This window comes from Conger conger, chromosome 2 (genome assembly GCF_963514075.1).
Source record: "Conger conger chromosome 2, fConCon1.1, whole genome shotgun sequence".
In the NCBI taxonomy this organism is placed as follows: domain Eukaryota; kingdom Metazoa; phylum Chordata; class Actinopteri; order Anguilliformes; family Congridae; genus Conger; species Conger conger.
Genome location: NC_083761.1, coordinates 48700757 through 48717341, shown reverse-complemented (window position 1 = coordinate 48717341; position 16585 = coordinate 48700757). Strand labels below are relative to the sequence as shown.

General features: G+C 46.2%; 1 protein-coding gene across 3 annotated transcripts in view; it reads left to right on the top strand.

Annotated features, from left to right (window-relative positions):
* spop (speckle type BTB/POZ protein) overlaps positions 1 to 16585 on the top strand; it is a 98891-nt gene that overhangs the window by 65898 nt on the left and 16408 nt on the right. For all 3 annotated transcript variants that reach the window (XM_061232457.1, XM_061232458.1, XM_061232459.1), the window contains 2 exons: positions 6341 to 6468; positions 15786 to 15963. In XM_061232457.1, the coding sequence (XP_061088441.1) occupies positions 6341 to 6468; positions 15786 to 15963 (306 nt within the window). The remainder of the gene's footprint in view (positions 1 to 6340; positions 6469 to 15785; positions 15964 to 16585) is intronic.

The window sequence follows — 16585 nt, the reverse complement described above, 5'->3', positions numbered from 1 at the left end:
CTACTGAGGGAGTTCCCCATTGATTTATTAAAGAAGCAAATCCATAGACGTTGGGTTGATTTATCTTCGATCAGATTTTCTACCTTCTCAGGCCCATAGTCCTCTAGGTTATGAGCCTGACAAACGAGATACGATAGTCAGCTATTAAACCGCCTACACAAGCACTGCTTTACCCCCTTTAAGAACAGCCCCACTTAGCATCATTGACAGATTTGCACTGATCTACAACGTGACATTGACTGATTGACATTGTAATGCAGAGCGACTATTGGGGGAAGCCACTGACAGATATAATCAGTGTCTCACAAAGGCGCACTGCTGTTTTGACTAGATGGCTGTCTAATTAAACTAGTCACATCAGTAACCCAACTGACTTACTATCAGAGACTGGGGCTGATGGGCAGCTGATAGATGGTTCGGCTCTCACCCAGCATGATTGACGCCCCACTTTCCTCGTTGGCCGTATGCAAGACTCGTCCTAGGAAGCTCCAAGGATAAGCATTGGGCTCTCTTTGACAGTGTAATTGCTGCAAATAACCTCATCTGAATTTGGCCTCCATCTTGTATTTCAGCATTCCAGGTTTATTTTTAAAGATATAAATGAATGAGATCGAAATATTCGAGGTACTTTGTTTTTGACATTGCTTTGTTTTCCAGTTCACCTTTCCCCTGTAACTGAGTTGAACAGAATCCTAGCACCCACAGTTTTTGCAGGTGTTGCTACAGGCGTGTCGTCTCTGCTCTCCTGCCACAGCGTAGAGCAGCATTAGCCTGCTTGGGTACCTTCATTCCTCCTTGAAAAGCTGCGTCATTAAAGTTTTTGCCTTGGTTTCAGAAACCTTGGTTTCTGCCCCCTTCCGCCCCGTCTTCCCTGTTCGTTCACCTCTAAACCCCTCCGCATCTCTCACCCACTGTTGGGAAATCGTCCAAGGTCACGGAGCGCGCGTGGGGGGGGGTCTTTGCTCCGCTACCTCTGTTCTGCTCGTCCCTGCAGCGTGACTGTAAATGTTGGCGGTGTGCTGGGCGACGGAGAGGTCCCCAGCAGGGCAGAGCTTCTCCTCCAGGTCTGGGTGCTAGCTCGGGGAGCTACAGGACACCTAGCGGAGCCTGTCGGACTCGCCGCGCGCTGCTCTGGGACTCTCTGCTCCCGCAGACTGCCCGCGAGGCCAGGACCCCGGCTCGGCGAGCAGGCCTTTATGGTCGTGAGTGCGTAACCGGCTGTTAAAAGCGTCCCAGGAACCTGCCAAAGGGCAGCCGCCACACAGACCTGCCTTTTCCCTTTGTGTCGCCGGCTTTGTGTTGCAGTTGAGAGGAAAAGCTGGGAGGATGGATGCACTGAATGAGTTCACTGACACAACAAATGTCCTCATGATAAATGAATATAATGTGATTAAGAAAGGTTTTGTGCAGTTCGTACTAAAATTCAATTAATTTGAAGGCCCTCGCATTTGTAGCTTTGTGCGCAATATCTCAACAAGAAAGTACCCAGCACTGAGAAGTGTGCTTGCAACCTTTTAGAGAGCTGCAAATGAAGTGTATTTACCAACACATTCCACTTACTGAATGTCAACGACTGTTCGGTAAGCTGCAGACTGCAGTTTGCTCACAGCTGCTGATTGGAGGAGAGGTGAACATCTTCGTTATTTGTTTTCCTCATTTATGAATCCCTGTTATCTATCGTTACAGATTCACAGGTTATGAACGGAAAATTATTAATTGCCAAATCATTGTCATGGTCAGGCTTGGATAAATTCAGTCCAGAAAGAAAGTTGTAAAAAGTCCTTTCACAGTCTACCCTGCCTGCAGTCCCTTCTCTTCTTGTTTGGAGGTAAAGCCACCAAATAAAAATGCAATTACTCTTACCCCAAAGGTTTTGGCTGCTTCACCTGCAGGTAAAGAATGGATAAGGAGTGTGATGCATTTGTATGTTTACTTAAGACTTGATTTACTTTGGGTAGTTTGTGGAAAAGTGTAGGCTTGTAGACAATAGGCACTTTGAGGGTTTACGTGAAGCATGTGACCTTTTTCACCAATTTCTTATTATTTTTGTGTTCATTTGTTCAGTTATTTCTCCTGATGCGTTTCGCAGAAGATTCAAATGTCCCAAGGACCTTCGGGACCATCTAAAACTAGATCCCCGATCTACAACTATGTTGTGTACTATGTACAAAATGTGTTTTCAACATGGTGAAACCAAAATGTGCAAAAATACTCCTTAATTAATAAAAGCTGATCATCTGCATTTTAACCTCACTTATACCTGCACTCTTTTGATGACAAAAGTAGTAGTGCCAAATCAAGGAAAAATGTCTTTGTCCCAAGACTTATGGAGCTCACTGTATGTGTTTTTCAGTCGGAATTGCTCCAGACATGCAGATAAAGCATTGGTCAAAGCATTGCATCATTTATGCCAGATCGCATAACCCGAGAGCCATGTTATGTATAGAAAACGAATAGCAAAAGTGGATTTTCCTAGAATGTTGTTTACTATCTCGAGTTCACAAAGATGTTCCGATTGGTCCATCCATTTGATGCATTGACAGCAAACATGTCTTGTCATGTGTTGTTCTTTGGGTGGGTGTGGGGGTGAGGGTTTGGAGGTTTATGAGGTGGCCTGCAGTGTCTAGTGATAAACTTACTTGCATATTATTGTTTGAATGTGTGAATGTAACCATCAACACCTTTTTCCTGGGCTGTATTTATACATGAGTATATGTATTATAGTCCTGGATATCTGCTCAGCAAGTTATTTTTCCTTAATTGGTCTAGCACTTGTCATTGCAACAATAGCTATTCAGTCTTTAGGTTAATTGCCAGTTCGTCACTGAGCTTATGAAAGCAAGGGATCACACTCATAAATTGTTCAGCGTGACGGGATGCAGCCGTTTAAAAGTCTGGTTGGTTGTACAAGTTTTTGGCCTGCAGTGATTAAGATCTTGCTTTAAGTCAGTGGATTTTATTTTGTTCCTTTATTCTTCAACTTTTAAGTTTCGTGCTGTTCTTTTTGTCTAGTCTCATTTCTGCATTTGTTTTGTCTGTATTTCATGGTGTGGGAGTGAGGCTGTTAATCTAGGACATTATGTTCTATTTTGAGACCTTGCACAAAATTTGACAGGTCTATACGAAAAGAAAGCTTTTGTAAATTATATTTCTGATACGATACTTTTACATAGTTGAATATTTAAATGGTTTACGACACGCTCCTTGCTTCAGAGGATGGTCCCATAACCCAGTTACATTGTCGGGGATGTAGAATGCGGGTGGTGAAATCGTAGCCGAGGTTGTTGAGAGCGGTCGGGCACGGTCGAGAGAGCGAAAGCCCAGCTGCGGCAGGGCTGGAGAGCTGGTCCAAGAGAGACGGCAGGCTCGTTTCGAGCACCGGCAATGCACCAAATGGCCGCCGCCTCTCGCCTCACTTTGCTGGCTCTTCGCCGGCTCGCCTGGGAACCAAGCCCCACCGGCCGCGCGAGCTTCCCGCGACACCCGCCTTCATCCCTGAAAAACGGGGCTCCTCTTTCGTCTCGCTGGTGGTCGCCCGGCCGGCAGTGCCTGGGCATGTCGTTTATAAAAGTGTTCAATTTCACAGGGATTTAGCTGCCTAAGTCCGCAGTGTCACGCGCGTTCGCCCACGGAGAACTATGAACTTACACTTATAGGAAAAAGCAATAACAATAGGCATACGGGGAGGGGAGAAGGGAGCTTTGATGTCGGACAAATCGGTTAACAATGCGGGCGGGTGGCGGTGGCAACAAATGCACGGAGCGGAACGAGGTGGCTGCGGAGTGCTGGAGTGGGGCGAAAGGCCATACAACTGGAATTAAACAGTCTACACCACCTCCGCACTCAAACCCACCACCACCACCTCCCCCATCCGCTGCCTGGCTGTGGGAGCATGAATTCATTTATTCTGCTGATTGAAATGGGGGGAGGATAAAAAAAACAGACTCGCTCTCCTTTGGTGACAGGTGTGCTGTTTGTTCCCTGTAAGAGTTCAAAGTCAAGTGTTCAGAGAATTTGGCATGTTAGCATGCTTTCAATTGAACATGGGGCTGATTTTTATTTAATCCTCTATTCCAGCCTGGCTTGCGTGTCCGTGTCAATTCCTGTCTCTTCAAATGTACATCTCTGCCAGTTACAATGAAATTGCTCTTGTGACAATTATTATTATTTTTTTTTCTTTCTAGTGCAACAAAAGAATGTGAAATTAAATCTCACACACAGTTTTCTTTGTGTCATCCTTCTGAAGAATTTGATGGTATGGAGGGTGGTGGTGTATGGTTCTTTTTGAGACAGTTTACTTGGTGACCCCAAGATGCAACCAATCTGTGCAATTCTTGAACCGTGATCCTTCGGTTCTTTATTGCCTCCCTCGTTATCTTCCTCGCCATCCATGGCATCAACATGCACTTGCATCCTCTTCCTGGCAAGTTTGCAACAATTCCATTTACATTTGACTTTTTTTCCTTATGTGTTTTTATTTGTACCCATTACCAGACTTGGGATGGTCAATTACCATGTGTCTGTTGTTTTTCCCATGCTGATGGATGACAAAGGGATTTTGTATGTTTGTTACCTTATTTTTATACTGAAACTGGAAGTGATGGAATGACACCAGAGTTCCTTTAGACTGCTATTATTATTCAACTAAAATTCTACTGATAGTTTCACTTTGTTTGATTTGATTTAAAATTATTGTGAGAGATGCCAATAATGAATTTCCTGAACACAAATAATTAGATTACTTGATAAAAAGCATGAGGAAATGTATGGAAATAAAAGTATATAATATACCAATATGCTTGAGCATGACATATCGACTATTATCTGTGTTTATCATATGCAGACTTTTTCTTAATTCTTATGAGGGTTACAAATAATTCTGGGGCTGTCTATATCAAAAACCGACAAACCGGATTCGCCTATTCCCTATATTCCTGTTCCATGCTCGCATATTCCTATCTTCACTAATTTCAGAAAAAGCCCTGCATCAGTTGTGCAGTTTGGTCTCAAAGCACGGAAAATGCGAGACGTCTTTAATTGGTAATTGATTCTCTTCGGTTAGGTTAAAATATCTCTCGCCCCTTGCAGAGGAATCTTACCCATTCAGCACTGGAGTGGAGATGGCATGGCGCGATGCAACACGGAACGGCGCTGTGTCACTCCTACAGGTTTTCAATGAAGCCCCCCCCCCCCCCGCGCGACACTTAATTACTTCCCCCCTTTTTGAGCCCTTATGACACAGCTGAGGTATAGAGCTTTTATCAGTGCAAACAGCCGTGAGAGGCGCGCAGGATGCTAAGAGCAAAAGAGCTGTAATTTGAGTGAGAGCGGATGACGGAGCCTGCGGTTAGCGGGCCACGCCCGCTCGCCTTTGGAGCCGTGTGCCAGAGGGAGGCGAGCGCTCCACAGATGCCGACCTTCCCTCGCACGGCAGACAACGCCTTTCATCCGCTGCAGCGACTGAGAGCCGCGGGCTTGCAAGTTTGGGTTGTGCGGTTCGACAGCTACGGCCCCGTTTGCTTCATCTTGCTGCTCTGTGCTCGATGGTAGCCGGGGTGGTTGGTTGCAGGTCCGGATCCAGTCTGTCCTCAGACTGCCAGGCCTAGCTCCTCTTGACACGTCTTGCCTCGGGCCCATCCGTTTAGCCCCTCAGATTCGCACATTAAGATGTCCGACACGTCCTGATATGCACCCTAAGCCACAAAGCAGTTGCAGCACATACGCATAATTTCACTGCTGTTTGACGGCTTCTGGCATCAGTTTCATACGTCCTCATAATTCCTCACTCTCAGGGTGTTCTGCCCTTCTACACTGCTAATAATTCATCAGTAATAATTTTTATTTTGCTCACTATAGCTGTTTTTTTCCCCCCATTCCATTCTGTTGTTCAAAACTGCCTTTGAAGGTTACGGTATGACAAGCTTCATGTTAAAATATAAACGGGGGTGCAAGACTGCAAGTTGCTTTGAACATTAAAGTGTCAAACTGTTTAAATATATAAATGTAGGCCTCCACATGCACACTAGAGGGTACACTGACTTTGTCTAATGTGTTAAATTGTAGCTACAGCACCTCTGGTGTTAAAGGTGACGAGTCCGGTGAGGTCAGAATTTTTAAGTTTAATCTCTCTGATGGGAACAGTGTTATTAATATGTGGGTCTTACTGGAATCTGATAAAACAGGAAATCATTTGTAGCTGGTATGATTAAAAACTTAATACCTAGTATTTCTTTAATGCAACCTTGAGCATGCTGACTGGCTGTCAGGAGTCATTAAAGTATGAGCTGGAGTGGTAAGATGATGGCTGTTCTGATGTCTTCTTCCCTTTCTGTGTGTGCAGAGAGCCAGAGGGCCTACCGCTTTGTCCAGGGCAAAGATTGGGGCTTCAAGAAGTTCATCCGCCGGGATTTCCTGCTGGATGAGGCCAACGGACTGCTCCCTGACGACAAACTGACCCTGTTCTGTGAGGTAGGCTCCCAATCGTGACGGAACTACAGGTGCTATACGCAGACAGAAAAATAATAAACTGTACGTTTTGTAAATCGCCTTATAAACCAGACAGGAGGTCAATGTTTGCCAAGGAAGCATGAAATGAAAAGTTTCTGAATCTATCAAGGTTTTCCTCCCCCAAAAAGACATTATTTTTTTTATAACCAGCTGATGCTGTCGAGAGTTGTACTATGATGTCACTGCCATTGTACCTGAGAGAGTCCGCAGGACTTCCTGCTGTGTGGGCTGTGTTGACAAACCCTGTAGAAATGTTGCTTAAGTGATTGTGCTGTTGTTGCTTTCACAGGGAGGGAGAGGGAGAGTGAGCGAGAGGTTTTACAATCAATTTCTTAGCTTTGATAAATGTGAAACAAGATGAACCTTGAGCCCAGGTTCCATCTTTTTAACCTGCTGGCTGCGACATTGTTATTTATTCAGAAACCATTCCAGTCTCTGGGAATCGAAGCCAGAAGCTGTATTTAGCAGGAGATCTGAGGTGGATGCCTTTACTTTGAAATAGACATGGCAAAAAAAGCATTCAGTACAGCTACTGTAGCACTTTTCAGAAGCAAACCAGTGTAGGTTAAACTCTGGATATGCTAATCTTTCCCTGTTATGCATGCATCCATAAATGTTTTAAAAGTGTGTGGTGGCTGCTTAATACAATTCTAATTAACCCTGTGGGTATGGTAGGGAAATGTCTAAAAGTTTTCCGGCATGGGTAAAGCCACGTAGAAGTTTGTCTAAAGTGCTTCCAAACAGGGCCTGCTTCTGTGAACGGGATAGGAAGGAGAGCAGTGGGCACGTGGTGGGACGATGATGTTTGTCAGTTGAGTCAGCGCCAGACTGGTGGTGCGGTCGTGGACGACGGGCCCACGCCTTCCGCTGTATTTGCCCGTCTCTGAGAAGCGATGGCTTTTCTGACCGTACTGCTCATAGCAACAATTTAATTTCAGTCTCGTTGTGCTCGCTCACTCGCGGTGGCACAGACGCTGTTGGACTGCTGATTATTTTCAGACAGTCCAGCCTGGCCTTCACAGAAAAAAAACACAGGCCGACGAGACGTGTTAATTCACTTCAGTACTCATCCTGGCTAGGATCGGATTTTCAGTCAACAGTTTTCAGCTGTTCCTTTTGTTGTAAAGCTGGATGATCTTTTCAGGAAGGGCTACTGGAGACATTTTTGTATCTGTAAAATAGTGGAGCCTTTGTTTTAATTAGAATGCCGTTTTTATTTTGATATTTTCTAGATAAAAGATTATTTCTAGATCTCAAATCTTTGAAGCAAGAGCTGGCTAAAGTGGATCTGCCCAAGCAGAATGTGTTGTAAACTGTGCTTTCTGAACCAAATGCTATGACGCTGGAACTGGAAATCAAAATTTCATAGACTAGCTGTCTCTGGCAGCATTTCACTTTAACTGCAGCGATAAATTATTTAATTGAAACAAATGCGGCTGTCATGCATGTAGTTCTGCCACCAGCTAGACACGATCAATTCTGTTATGACCTACCGACGTCTTTCTGCTGGCTTTCTTGCCAAGCGACATCATCAAACCTCAAGTGGATCAACAAGATAAGGCGGTTTTGCCCAAGATGGAGCCTAACATTTGCCTAAATGCAGCCGTTTCATCACCTGGGAATAAGTCTGAATGTTCGATATGGAAGTGTGTATGACTGATGCCAAACGAATCCCCGCATCGTTGGCCATTTTAAAGCCTGTCTTTGCTTTAACACTGAGCGGTATTAGTTACTTAAAAGTGTCTCTGGGGAGCTGGCGGCGTGTCATGTAGAAAGCGGGCGAACAAGCTCGCCTCTCTCTCTCCCGGAGCCCCCAGACACCTGGCGGTATTTAATGAGGAGATGGTTCCCATTAAAGGCACTGCACTGGCTGTCATTACTAGATGGCATGTTCAAAAGAGAAGGAGGTGGAAAAAAAAAACTTCCTGAAGACAAAGTAAGCGGTGGAGGAGGGGGAGTAAGTGGAGGGATGGATGAAAAGTTTTTTTTTTTTTTTTTTTTTTTTTTCTCTTGTTGCTCAGTGAAGATCTAACAGAATGTGGTTTGTTTTCAAGCCTTCCAACGCTCAGTTCTTTCATAAAGGCCCTCTCCGCCCTGTTCGGTCGGTCGTTATTGGCAAATTTGTTTCCAAAGTGCCGACGTTACACTGCATTTGTATCGGTGTGAGTAGCATGATGTGGAGAAACAGAAACATGAAAAACGGCATAATTTCCTAACTTCACAGTGCCCGGTCTCCTCGTTTTTCTCCTCCCTTTCTCCCTACACGTCTCTCTTGCTCTCCCTCTCCCGCTCTCACCCCACCCTCTCCACGTGTGGTGCCCAGCAGGGAGACTCTGCTCCTGTGGAATGAATTAGCTCTTTGCTGATGTTCAGCTTTTTTCTTTTTTACTGTTTCTCTTTTTCTCTTTCTTTTTAAGCACTTTGCTCATGACAGCAGCCATCCTTTACAGGGAAGTGCCATATGCCGTGTGCCCCTTTCGGAGGCTGCTGCAGCTGCTCCTCGTTTGCTTCCCCCCCCACACCCTGGCACCGTGCCACTCTGACTGGCGAGAGAGGGAGAGAGGGAGAGGGAAGGAGAGGGAGATGTTGGTTAAGATAAGCTTCCCTACCTCAGAACAGTATATGAGTGCTGGCTCCTTTCTGGGCCCCACAGCCAGGCCAGGCTAATGCCATTAACACAAGCACAGCTTTCTGGAACCTTCTCTCCAAATGTGCCACCTCGGGGAGGGGAGGGGGGGCGAAAAGTGTGGTGAAGGCTCCTCTGTTCTTTACAGCTCGATCCAGGCGGACATCAATGCGTTGGTGAGGACGGTTTTAGCCAGTCTCCCCCCTATTGCCCTGTAATTTCTAATTAGCTGTACATTTCTTATGATGTATTTATCATACTTATGTCTAAATATCTTGCTATTCTTGGAGTTATAGTTGAAAAAACTGTGTTTCTACTTGGCCAGTTCATCTGATTAATCTACAAGGGTTCACGTTTTTATCTCCGTTCGCTCTAGCGCTTGGAACCGTAGCTCACTCTTGGGCTCCATGATCGCTTGTCCCTGGTCCCCATGTTTTGCACTTTAATGTACGTCGCTCTGGATAAGAGTGTCTGCCAAATGACTGTAATTTAAAATGTAATGTCTTAGCTTGCTTGCTTCAAACATTATGGTGAGGTGTGATCTATTGTTGGTGCAGCCTTCTATCCTCCTGGCTCCAACTGTAGAGCTGAGTGGTGCACAATAGATTATTTAATTTCCCATCTAAAACCCTCATGTCATCTTAACCAAAATCAAGAGAGCAATGTTTAGCATGCGTGTACTGCCCCGCTTAAATTATCATCATTATTTGAAGGAAACCTTACGGTCAAATTAAAATAAATAAAATAAAATAAATTGTTCACTAAACACAGAAGCAAATGGCAATCTACTAGGAAAACAAATATCTGTAATGTTTAGTCAAGAACATGCTCAGATAAAGGGATAGAAGATGCTCTTTGCTTAAAACTGTAATTAATTATCAGAATAAACAGCCAAACTGCAGCCAAGGAAATAAAAGCCGCCATGTATTCTGTGAAGTCTATAACTCAAACGGTAACACATGAAGAGATGGATGAGATATAGACAGCCTCACTGCTGCCTGGAGATGGCCAATCAAGTTGAAAAACGTTCTGCGAGGAATGTGAAATTAGAAAACTGTATCGATTCTTTCTGTGCTGGATTCGTTTCATCAGCATTCTCAGAAGCGCTGTCCATTGGCCATTTTTGAAAACTAATGAAGTGAATTCTTATGTTTGTCAACAGTGGGTTCTTGCAATGCTTTCAGTCGTGAAAATAAACCTTCCAGACAGACATAATACAGGGCATACGATAACATACATGACCCTGCACACCATTTAAAACAACCGCTTGTTTGCATTAAATAGAACTGGAACTTTGGGGAGTGATCCAGAGGGCAACACAAACAACGCCACTCTGGAGCTGCAGGGCCCAAAGTCAGTCAGACTGTCCCCACTGGTCACCAGCATTGCATCAGCAGCCTGTGCCCTGTTCTCTATGGCCGAGCTGCAACATTAGGCCATTTTTGAAATATACAGTTCCCCAAGTCTCTTGCCCCAGAATACCCAATCCCCCAATCCAGTCCCGGCCTGTGAGTTTCTCAGCAGCTCCCCACATCTGGGTTAATTGTATCAGTCTGTATGCGCACGCTCCAGCCCCTGTGTGGCTGTGCATGTGTGTGCGTGCGCGTGTGCATGTGTGTGCGTGCGTGCATGCGTGTGCGTGCTTGCGTGTGCCTGCGTGCCTGCGTGTGCGCGTGCTTGCGTGCGTGCGTGCGTGCGTGCGTGTGCACGTGTGCGTGTGCGTGCGTGCGTGTGCCTGCGTGTGCACGTGCGTGTGCGTGCGTGCGTGTGCGTGCATGAGGGGTGGGTGTCGGAAATATGGGTTTAATTCAATCTCAGGGAATGGAGAAAGAACAGAGAGAGCGGGAGTGCCGAAGCGATGTTTACTTTGTGGTTCCGCTCACGCTTGCCGGATGGAGAGTCATGCATTATAAAAAGCTGGTGATGAGTTCTGCGGCAGGCCAGACTAGGAGTTAAAAGATCACGGATCTATTAAAACAGCCCCCGGTAGAGCGGACGTGAGCATGTTTAGGGCTGATTGAAAAACTCACCCGGCCTGAAATTATTGGAAAAATGAGTGCGGCAAGGAGAGGGCGGGGGGGATGGGTAGGCGGGGAGATTTTTCTGGGACTTAATGAACTTTTTATTTAATTATTATTTTTGTGCTCTTTCATGCATCATCACGTGTGGAAAATTGATAAATATCTTGATGAAAAAATAAGAGTGAAAATGATTGATGCCTAGTCGCGTACATGAATAATTCATGTTCCAGTATTATTATGCGGCATTACCATTCTATTAGGATCCTCTTATGTTGTACTGCACGTATTTAATGGGATTAAATCATAACTTTGACCCGCTTGCCAGGAGGTCCGTACAAAGCACAGCACTGGTAAAGGTCATTATTATTCCATTAAGGTCTGACCATGAGCTGTACTGAGCCAGCAAACAGGGAACCTTTGGCCCGGTACCTTGCCAATGCAGTGGGTATGATGAACTTAACTAAATGAAGGTTATAAATTTGGTCTCAGGGTGTTTTTCTCTTTCCAAGCCTGTGGTACATAAGGCATTCTTTTCACACACACACTGCTTTCAGCCTGTTCCAGTAGACAATCAGTTTGGAACAACAATTAGCTGGAACTTTACACTTTGTACCTGGCTACATTTCGTGGCACGGTGTTCATTCATTGGTTTATTTGTAAAGCTGACTGTGGTTTGCTCGTTTTCATAATGTTGCGTGACAGACGTAAGCAAGCATTAGATGTCTTTAATGTCTCTGCCGCTCTGGGGTAGCTGGAGGGCAGGCAGACTCCTGCGTCCTCGTCGTGCCACCTCGCTCGCCAGAGAGAGCCAGCCGATCGTCCCCTCTCACCAGCACGCTCGTCTACTTCTCCTTCAGTGGCTCCTCTTCTCTTTATCCTGTATCCCCACATCCTTCTCTCCCTCCCCCCCCCCCCCACCACCACACCCCGCTCCCTTGCGTTGAACGGAGGCGACAGTGTGGTTATCCCAGCTGCTAATGAGTGAGTGATTAATTCCTGTGGAAGGATGGAGACCGATCGCTCCTGTCTGCCCTCAGTGTCAGCTTTCAGGCATGCGTCCCCTGGAGCGTGATTAATACGACGGGGTCTGGTGCGCGCGCTCCCATGCCTCAGCCTCGGTTTCCGTCCGGTTATGTAAGAGTCTGGCGACTTCCGTTTGCGTGGATTTCGAGCGCTGTCAAAGACGCTTGAATACCGCCGTAGTGCGGCATAGAGATTGTTCCGGATTGTTCCGTTCTGGGTTACGCACTCTGCAGGCTACAGCGAGGACATGGAGGCACCTTATGGTCTTCTTCCCTTCATTCTTATTAAAGAGCACTATTTAATTAGCTAACATAAACCCAATGTGGAAATTTAAAAATGAAGTTGTGTAAATGTCATTGGTTTGAGGCTGCTTTAATTAGTTGACCCTAGCATACAGCAGTAATCAGATCATGCATTTAGTTAAGACTTAAGAACAAATGCATACTCTTGTGGAAGACTAACAATGCAGTAGGAAAGAGGAAGTACAAATTATATCTGATTAGTCCTTACCAATAAAATATTAACCCTTTCAGTCCCAATAGTGCCATCCTAACTACCATAAAATCCCAAGAGTGCCTCAGTGTTAGCTGGCAAGCTATGGCAAAGGGTCTGGCCACCAGGCTAGGACTAAGGTTACAATACTTCCCTGCTGCCTGGTCCTTTTTCTCAGCTTCCACCCTGAAAAATACTTGTTAGTTTAGGTTTAAATTACTCATATTCTGTGCTTCACAGAAGGAGGGCGAATGTGTGATGGTGAACGGTCCTCATTTCTGGAAAATACCAGAGAGTTAATGTAATGTACGCCTTGCCTGTATGCTTCACTGAGTCTAGCTTCTACTCAGAGGAGACACAGGCTTGTGTTGAAAACTTGTGTTGGTTGTTCAGACGACAGAGCAGGGTGAGAGAGCAGAAATAAGAGAACTAGTTATTTTGGGGCCTTGTAGTTTTAGATTTGGTTTCTGGAGGTGAATGGAAGAAATGAGTCAGTTTGAACAAAGGGCTCTTTGGTTTGCAATGTCACTGCAGGAAATGAGGAACGGCATCGAGAGCAGTGATAGTGTCTCTTTCCTGTACCTAAGACCAACCAGAGCTTCAAACGCCTAGGCCCAACATGGGAGGAACCTCCCTGCCTTTGCCCTGGAGAGCTCATCTTCTCGCTTTCTGACTGAAGCCGCCTGAATGGGTGTTCATTATGTTACTCAACATTGTGCTCCATACTGAGTCACAATTTAATCAAGTTTTTTCTTTAATTTCAATGTAATGAGAATACTTCCTTTTACAAATGAGTCTGTTCTGTGTCACGGGCAAGCTGAGTTTATTCATTTATTTTGTTGAATTTTCATGGCAGACTCCGGTTTTCCAGCTGAAAGATTGCTTTTGCACATTGCTTTTGGTGCTCATATCCTGGCCTTGGCTGTGGAGTGTCTTGCTCCAGTGTGTCGATTTTTAATGCGCATTTCAATTGCTTATCGTATTGTTGAAGACTGCTGCGATTTCCACCGGAACAAATTAGTGGTATCTTGCCCCAGAGTGTGTTTTTTTAAAATGCACATTTTGATCACTTTTCGCATTTTACCCGACGTGAAGTACCGCTATGTGCCTAAAATATGCGAAACACTTCAAAAGTGCAAGGAAGTCATATTTTACTGTCAAATGTCAAAAAGGAACTGCCATGCAAATTCTGCAGCAAGGCGGCCTCGAAGCTACAAGGAATGCGCTCGCACACTGACCCCTCGTGACCCGATGTAGGCAGACTCGTGTCTCCATGAGACCATCTGGCAACCTCAGTCCTGCGGTTCGATCCGAGCCCGGTCCTTCCCGGCTCCCGCAGCTGTCCACGGCCGCTCTGTGCCTCAGACTTTCCCGTAGTCATTAGGCTCTTAGCGCTCGGCGAGGAAAGCTGCTCCGGCTAAGAGGCGCTCTGGCACGCGGAGTGGGAGATTTTCTCAGCATATGCGCGGTCCTGGGGTGAGATGAATGGAGATGAATGAGCGCGGCTGGTGCCGGCCGGAACAGGTGGCGGAGTCGGCCTTGCGGAGACTGCCAGGGACACGCGCGCTCCTAAACTAATCAAATCAAACCAGCCCCGAATAAACAGATTGCGGTAATAATGCCAGCGACACACTCGCGGACCGACAGCGGCGCGCCCCGAGTCCCCGCCGCCCCTCCCTCCCGCGTCCCTCCCAGTCTTCCGTAAAGATCACCGTCCGCTTGGCGCATGGCTTCCGGACTGTGAAATGGGGTGGGCGATGGAATGTTCCGGTACGCCGCTCGTCCTGAGTTAGAAAAGAGGGCTTTAAATTCACACCGCCCCTGCTAACCACGAGGAGGAAAGGAGGGTCAAGCGCCAAAACCGATGGCCGTCTAACTTCACTTCACGTCTTCACTGTGTGGAAAATACGCCCGTCCGTAACAGCTTGCTTCAGTCGCCCGGTCCCTCGATCCCTGACGTTCCCGGCTGCGTGGAAACCGCTGCTCTCTGGCCTTTACTGCTCAGGCAGATGCGCGTCAGGGCTGAGGGACCCCCCACTGTACCCGCCGTAGTGAGGAATGGAGCTTGACCCATCTCCCGACAGCTCTGCTGGGAGACTTGGTTGCAGCACGTAAGCAGCTGCTGCCCACGTTATGGAGAATTGAGGACAATTACATTGGCGATGTAAAGGGGAGGTGAACCCGCAGCCGACCACAGTCCCTGCAGCACTCTTCCATCTGTGTCGGGGAGCCCCAAACCCTTTTTCCACTCGAGGTCAGGGCCGCGTTGGCGTTTTCTTATCTTTCCGCCCACCTTCTTCTCTCTCCCTCCCTTTTGCTTTTCTCCTCTCTCCCGTCACGCGGACAGATGAAGGAACTCCTCGTCACTTGCAGACAATGAAAGGGATTGTCTCCCTCTCTCTCTCTTTCGTCTCTCTGTTTTACAAAGCTGGAAGGAAATTGCAGGCATTCCTCAGAAGTTTCTTTGGCACAGCAGAAGGCTCTTGAAGTCTGTTGTCACAGTTGTCCTCCTCTGTTTCAGTAGAGAAAGCAGTATGTGTCACAGAGACAAAGAGTGCAATCCCGTCTACACAGTGGCTGTCAGGCAGTCACCCACCACTGATTAGGGGTTTCCTCTACGCAAGAAGGTATGCGGAGAGGGGCAGCCTACACTATGTAGACTGAGCCAAATGCCTGAAGTTTTCTTTTGGGGAAACATGAAAAGGTTTAGTGTCACCAGTATAGTGTGTGGTTTGGTGACTAAACATTCACATTACTGGCAAATGTTTTGTATAAAAAAGTTTTCTGCAATTAGACAACTGGGGTGTTTAATTTTCTTTAACTCTTTCAGTCCCAAGAGTACCATATGGTACTCAAGCGCGAATACAGTAAGATCCCAAGAGTGCCATATGGCGCACTCAATCTTTTCAGCCAATCAAAATGACTGCTATACTATTGTTTTGAGCCCCTGTAAAAACCCAACAAAATTCTCAACTTTCTAAATTTTCTCAACCAAAGCCCCAAACCCCGTTGAGATTTGGCTGGAGCCACTTCATGTTGGGATTGGGACTGAATGGGTGAATGATTGAACTGATATGTGGAGTGAGTGAATGATTTGGCCCGTTCATGCGTTGCAGGTGAGCGTGGTGCAGGACTCTGTGAATATCTCGGGCCAGAACACCATGAACATGGTGAAGGTGCCGGACTGCCGGCTGGCGGACGAGCTTGGCGGGCTGTGGGAGAACTCGCGCTTCACGGACTGCTCCCTCTGCGTGGCCGGGCAGGAGTTCCAGGCACACAAGGCCATCCTGGCAGGTAGAGTCCCACCACGGGGAACCACTACATAACCATACACACTGAAAACACTACAGTGCCGTGAAAAAGTGTTTGCCCCCTTCCTGATGTCCTCTATTATTGCATATTTGGCACACTGAACGGTGTAAGATCTTGAGACAAAAAAGTAATTGTCCCCTTAAACTTAATAGCTGTTTGCACCACCCACAGTAGCCACAGTAATGGCAATCTTCCTATAATTTGATATCACTTTTTCACGTCGCTGTGAAAGAGTTTATTTGCAGAACTGCTTTAGTTTTCAAGCATTAACTGCTTGTTAAGGTCCTGGCCATAATATTTCAGGTCAGCATTGCCACAGCATTTCTATTGGGTTCAAGAAAAGACTATGACTAGGCCCCTCCAAAGCTATTCCTAAGGCTCTGGGACCTAACCACAGTGAGAGCCATCATCTCCAATGGAGAACACTGGGAACAATAATGAATCTTCCCCCGAGTGGCCAGCCTGCCATAATTTCTGGAGTCACAAAAGATCCCAGAAGACCATCCGAAGAACTGCAGACTTCTCTATTTGTTTTTGTTTGCTAACTTTTTTCATTAAATATATGAAGTAGTCATTTTAAAATGTGCTTTTTGTTTTCCTTTTG